At 61.9% G+C, this 6,485-nt stretch overlaps 1 protein-coding gene across 1 annotated transcript; it reads right to left on the reverse strand.

The window, feature by feature from the left end:
• Nucleotides 1–1,901: 1,901 nt before the first annotated feature.
• TLR9 (toll like receptor 9) lies at nt 1,902–5,985 on the reverse strand. Its single transcript, XM_041763766.1, has 2 exons — nt 5,894–5,985; nt 1,902–4,997 (listed from the first exon to the last, which is right to left on the reverse strand). Exons 1-2 carry the CDS (start codon nt 5,894–5,896, stop codon nt 1,902–1,904), a joined length of 3,099 nt encoding a protein of 1,032 aa, XP_041619700.1. The 5' UTR covers nt 5,897–5,985.
• Nucleotides 5,986–6,485: the final 500 nt, after the last annotated feature.

Here is a 6,485-nt window from a genome sequence, read left to right on the forward strand (position 1 = left end):
CTTAGGCTCACTTAAGCCAAGACAACAGTCCTACCATTACGCCGTGCTTCATTTCCAAAATGTTCTTCTTCTGAATCCAAAGCCCAAAAAAACCCCAGGACTGTGAGCATGAGTGGGTGGGTGGGTACATGAAGATTCTATCTGGCAGCTGCCTGAGGGCAGATTCAGCTGCCCTGACAGACAGGCAGATTGTTCCCCACCTGCAAACTGTGGGGCCTTAGATAAGGCCCTGCTTCCTGCTCCTGCTCCTGCTCCTAGATGTGGCCAGATCAGCCCATGAGCCGTGCAGGAGGGGCTTCTCCTGGACTCCAGCCTGGGTGAAAGACAGTCCTTGTTTGTTTGTTTTTTTAATCCCCAGATGCAAGCCAAGGAAGTAGGCAGGGCCACGCCGTGCTTTGGCCCCACTCCTCCAGAAGCTAACAGGCCCTCTCAAGGCAGAGCAGAGCCCACGTGGGACTTCCGATCGGTGGATCAGACCCGGCCTTTCTTTTCAGGCAAGAGATAACAGGGGCCATCAGCCTACCACAGCAGCACCTGTGCCCAAGTCAGAAAGAGGAAGGTGGCCTACATTTCTCTCCAGCCATGCCCTGGACAGGAGGCTGCCACAGTTAGGCTGGGTAAGATTAGCCAAATCTGCGGCCAGCATCAACCTTCCACCCTAGAGGCCTGGAGGGGCTGGGCTGGCCCCCGGCTGTCCTGAGCCAGCCAAGCTGGTTTCACTCTCCCACCATCCCAGGCCCCAGCTTCAACTGTCCGGCTGCACATGTCTCTTCTGCTCCTCAAAGGGCGGGTTCAGTGGTGGGGACAGTGAGGCAGCAACCCAGGACAAAGCAACCTCCAAGGCTCCAGACCTGACATGACCCACAACTTTGCACACACTTAGCTTTGTCTCCAAACACTGGTCACTGGTGCCTCAAGCAATGTCTGGAATTCTACACTGGATTTCGAAGCTAGAAATGGACACACATACTCCACCCTCCAGAGATGTGGCTGTCTCCCACCTCTAAGAGGCAGGGGCAGGGAAGGCAGGGGCCCCATCTTTGTAGTCTGCTGGTGGCTCACCCGGGTGTCCCTTTGATGTCAGAACAGAGAGACTTAGCACTCACTATAGGTGAAAACAGAAAGGATGAATTGTGAGCTCACTCTAGAATCTCCTGTGGCTCCTAGACCCCTGCTGCGGGCCTCTACCCAGAGGCTTCTCGCCCAGCCGGCCAGCCTCCTTGGGCACCGCACAGGCTTGGCCACCAGAGGGCGCAAACGCCCCTCTGAACTCAGCACAAAGCTTTCCGCCCACTCCTCCACTTGGGCTGCCTCCCAGGACTCTGCCAGGGGCCAGAAATGAAGCAGGCCTGCAAGTTCTCTGCCCCGGAAGCACTGTCAGTCCTACAGGTTTGGAAGGCAGATCCTGAGGCCAACATACACCAGAAGGTTGCTGACCCAGCCTGCAGCAGGACTGCTTGGTGCTGCCTGGCATGGGGAGGGCCGAATGGAACAGGAGACCCAGCCTGCTCTCTGGGAGGGACCAAGACCCCATTCAGAGACCTTCCTCGGACCCCCTGAGAGGATGCTCGTTCACACAACTGCCCTTAGCAGCTTCCCTCCCCTGCAGACCCGCGTTCTGTGGGCACTCTCTTTTTCTGCTTGGCAATTTCTCCCAAAGCACCTCTTGTCCCTCCTCACTTTGGGAAGGAAAACCTGACGAATTCTCTTCTTTCCTCCCACTCGCACCTCCAGTGAGCTCAGGGTTAGCCGTTTGGTCTACCAGCAGCGTTTATTGAGCGGTTTGCTTTATGCCAGGGCTGGGTGTAGGGGAGACAGAGCAGCCGTGTAGAGCGAGCAGGTCGGGCATCCCAGACAGACAGGCAGGGTGTAGGGGCGCGGGGTGCTGGGCTGTCTGCCTATCAGGCTGTCGTGGGGCCCCGGCAGAAGTTCTGGTTGTAGAAGTGGCGGTTGTCCCTGGTCAGGGCCGTGCCCAGCTGGGCCCAGAAGCTGCGCTGGCCACTGGGCTGGTGGGGCCAGAGGAGGACACTCTGGCGGCAGAGGCGCTGGCGCAGCCGCACATAGCGGGAGCGGTGGGCGTCGGGGCACAGGATCACCAGCACCACGACGTCCTTGCGGTCCTCCAGCAGGCGCTGTTGGGCCAGCAGGAAGCTGGCACGCAGGAGGCCGCTGACTCTGTCCGTGCGGGCCAGCACAAACAGCGTCTTGCGGCTGCTGTAAACTGAGGCCCAGAGGTTCTCAAAGAGGGTTTTGCCGGGTACCCAGTCACGTTCCTCCAGACACAGGCGTAGCGCCCGGCGCCCACGGCGCTCCTCTAGCTGTACCCGCAGCTCATTGTACACCCAGTCCGCCACCGAGCTCTGCGCCTTGTCGAAGACCACGAAGGCGTCGTAGGCCAGGGCATCCACACCCCGCCGCCGCCCCCGCCGGGGCAGCCAAGCCAGGCACAGGTGGAAGCAGTACCAGAGGTCCCAGCCACAGAGCTGGTGCAGCATGGGCACAGCCAGGCTCAGGGCCACAGCCAGCAGTGAGAGGCTGAAACAGACCCAGGAGAGCGCTTCGTCCAGGCAGAGGCGCAGGTCCTGTGCGAAGATGCTGCGGCCCTGGAGCTGGCCCGGGCTGCCGCACTTGACACGGCTAGGCAGGCCGGGCACCGCAGCCTGCACCTCCAGCAAGAAGTCCACGAAGGTTGCGCCGCAAGCGCAATGCAAGGGGTTGGCAGTCACGTCTAGGACTTTCAGGGCACCCACCAGGGAACCAAACCAGGAGGGCTCCACCGTCTTGAGGGCGTTGGCGCTGAGGTTGAGCTCTCGAAGCCTCACGGCCAGGGCAAAAAAGCCGGGGACCACGAAGCCGATGCTGTTGCCACTGAGGTCCAGCCTCTGGAGCTGGGTGCCGTTGGGCAAGCTACCATTGCTCAGGGCCTTCAGCTGGTTTCCCGCCAGGTCCAGGGCTTCCAGCTTGGGTAGGAGGGCCAGGCTGCTCCAGTTGAAGAAAGCCAGGTAATTGTCACGGAGCCGCAGGAGCCGCAGGCTCTTGGGGAGGTTGTCCAGGTTGCGTGGCAGGAGGGTATGCAGGCGATTCTGGGACAGGTCCAGCTGAATCAGGCTTCTCAGGCCTTGGAAGAAGCGGAGATAGAGGTCTCCCTCGGCCCACATCTGGCTCAGGGTATTGCCACTGAAGTCCAGGGCCCGGAGTGAGGCGCTGCGGAGCTGCTGGGACACGCGGCTGTGGATGCCATTGTGCGCCAGGCTGAGGTAGCGCAGGGCCGGCAGCTGTGCCACAAAGCTGAGATTGTGGCCCACGCCCCGCATGCTGAAGGGCTGGCTGTTGTAGCTGAGGTCCAAGGCCTCCAGCCGCGGCAGCTCCGTGAACGAGCGCCCGTGGTACAGGTCCAGCTTGTTATGGGACAGGTCCAGCACCCGCAGGTTGCTCAGAGGCACGAACTGCGAGCCATTGACCGCCTGCGAGATGCTGTTGTGGCTCAGGCCCAGGCACTGGAGGCGCGCCAGCCGGACAAACATCTCCGGCTGAACAGTCACTAGGTTGTTCCGAGACAGGTCCAAGGTGAAGTTGAGGGTCCTGCAGCTCGGCATGAAGGCCTCTGAGCCGGGGGTGCCCAGTGGGCCCAGAGCAAGGTCCCGGGACTGTGGCCAGACTCTTTCCCCACAGTCCACCTCTATCTCCCCTGTGGCAGCCGCGGGCTCTGCAGCTCCACTGATGCGGTTGTCTGACAAGTCCACGTACCGCAGGCCAGGGAAGGCGCCGAAGATGCTGAGCTGGGCCTGGCTGATAAAGTTCAACTGCAGATGCAGACGCTGGAGCATGGGCAGGTGGACCAGCGACTGAAGCGTGGTCTCGCTGAGCGAGCGGAAGAAGATGCCGTGTATGTCCAGCTCCTGCAGGGACAGCAGGCTCCCGAAGGAGGGTGCCAGATGCAGGTGGGCAAAGGACACCTTCTTATGATAATTGAAGGACAGGTTGAGTCTGCGCAGCCGGGCCAGGCCGTGGAAGGCTTTGGTTTTGGTGATGCAGTCATACAGGAAGTTCTCACTCAGGTCCAGCACCATGAGGTTGCCCAGGCCATGGAACCACCTGGGGTCCAGGCTGTAGAGAGAGCTGTCCTTCAACACCAGGCCTTCGAGGCGGCTCAGGTGGCCGAAGGTGTTGGGGTGCAGCTGGGGGAAGCCCTTGGGGCACTCCCTGCAGGGGTTACGGGCATGGTCACAGCGGCGACAGTTCCCACCCACATCGAGGACACGCAGGGCAGTCAGATTGGCCAGGTCCTCAGGTGCCAGGGTGATGATGTGGTTGTAGGACAAGAGCAGGTACTCCAGGCTGGGGGGCAGGCCCCGCGGCACCACGGTGAGGTTGTTGTACTTGAGTGACAGGTGTGTGAGGTTGCCCAGGCCCAGGAGGGCACCTGGGGCCACCTGCAGGGCCTGCTGGCAGGGGTTCTTGTAGTAGCAGTTGCCATCCAGGAATAGGAAGCGCAGGGCATACAGGCCTGCCAGGGTGGCAGGGTCCAGCACCAGGATGTTGGTCCGGCTCAGGGACAGGGACACGAGCGAACTGGGCAGGGCGGGCACAGTTGTGATGCTGTTATAGCTCAGATTCAGGTCCTCTAGGGTGGGCACAGCCAGGAAGGTGTTGGGCTCAATGGTCATGTGACAGGGAAAGTGCATGGGGCTGAGGCTGGCGGGCGGGCAGTTCCACTTGAGATTGAGACGCCGCAGGTGGACGAAGTGGACAAAGTCATAGTCATGGAGGTGGTGGATGCGGTTGGAGTACAAGGAAAGGCTGGTGACGTTACCGCGGGGTGCAGCTGCCGAGAAGCGGGGCACGGACTTGAGGAACAGCCAGTTGCAGTTCACCAGGCCATGGGGCTGGAGCTCACAGGGCAGGAAGGCAGGCAGGGTTCCCTGGGCCAGGGCCAGGGCTAGCGCGGCAGCCTGCACCAGGAGAGACAGGGGGTGCAGGGCGCCACGGCAGGGGCCCTGCGGGCCTGTGAGGGGCAGCCCCAGCCCCAGCTCCACCTGCCCCACCCCCTGGGGTCTCCCAACAGGGTTCCCAAACCCCTCTCTCCCAGCCCTCCCTGGGGAGCCTTCTGCCTCTCTGCATAGCGCCCACCCCGCCTCTAAGGCTCTGGGAGAACTCGGACTCAGGTCTCAGACCCGGCCTTCAACTCAGAGCTGCTTCTGATACCTGGAGTCCAGACTCACCATCTAGAATTTTCACTTAAAACCAAACCCCAACCAGACAGGAGAGCCGGGCAGGCAGTCAGCAGGCCCACCGGGTTCTCCCCTACCTCTCTCTTCCTTCCTCAGGGGCCATTTCTCTCTCCTCCTGAGCAGGGGGGCATCTGGCTCCCTTCCGCCCAGCTGCCCTGGAAAGCCCTGCATGTCCTCCGCCCGCCTCCCCCACCAGCTCCCCCGCCTCAGGCCAAGGCCCAGGCAGGCACGTGGGTCTCCTGCCAGGGTCCGGGCTGAGTACCACCCAGGGCCCCGGCTGGGGTGGGCACCGCCCGGCTCTTCCCCCTCTCCCCACCTCTCCCAGACCAAGCACTCAGCCCAAAGCAGGACAGAACAGATCAGACAGGGTGGGCAGCCCAGGGCCAGACAGGGCCTTGTCCTGGGCATCCATCTTGCTTGTAGCCCTAGCGCCACCACTGAGCGAAGCCCCAGGCCTCAGCCTCCCCATCTACACAATGGGTTCAGGTCTCATTGCTCAGAGGAAGGCTTCTTCTGCTCTGAGGTGTTCAGGGTTCAGTGAGTGTCCCCAGGGCCATGTCGGGTGACAGCCCTTCCACTATTGTCTGCAGCCACCAAACCCACCCCTCCCCCGCCACTTCCTGCTGCCCCCTTCCCTGGGGGGCTGAGGGTCGCTGTCCTACCATGACAGGGAGTGGGGGCTTCTCCAGAGGGTCTGGCTGGCAGGCTGGGCAGCAGCTGCAGGAAAGGATGCTTGGAGCTCACAGCCCCTTCCTGCAGCATCGGCTCAGAGAACAGAGGAAGTGGGAACTAAGAAAAACCACAGCAGCCCCCCCCCTTGCCCCACCTGGTCCACAGCGAGGGTTGAGGGGCACACTGAGTCAGAGGCCATTTGCATTGGCAGACGGCAGACAGCCCCTTCACTCCTTCCTCTTTCCACTCCCCCCCACCCCACCCCATCCTAACAATTCGCCGCTGCCCACGTGGGCCTCACACCTGTTGTCAGGGAAGTCTGGGGAGAAATAGAAGCCCAGAGCCCAGTCTCGGCTCAGTGAGAGACTGGGACTGGGGGCAGTGCCAGATGTGGGTTGGGCATGCTGACATCTCTGCCAGCGCACTCCCTGTCCCAAGAGGACTGTCACTCTCACACCTCAGCCCCTTGGCCCCTATCTCAAAGGGAGCTCTATGGAGCCAGTGGCCCTGCCCTTTCCTGCCCCCTTGGCCCTGCCCCCAGAGCTCTGGGAGGCCTGGCACACCTGGGGGTGCAGCAGCATT

Source organism: Vulpes lagopus, chromosome 7 (genome assembly GCF_018345385.1).
Source record: "Vulpes lagopus strain Blue_001 chromosome 7, ASM1834538v1, whole genome shotgun sequence".
Classification (NCBI taxonomy): domain Eukaryota; kingdom Metazoa; phylum Chordata; class Mammalia; order Carnivora; family Canidae; genus Vulpes; species Vulpes lagopus.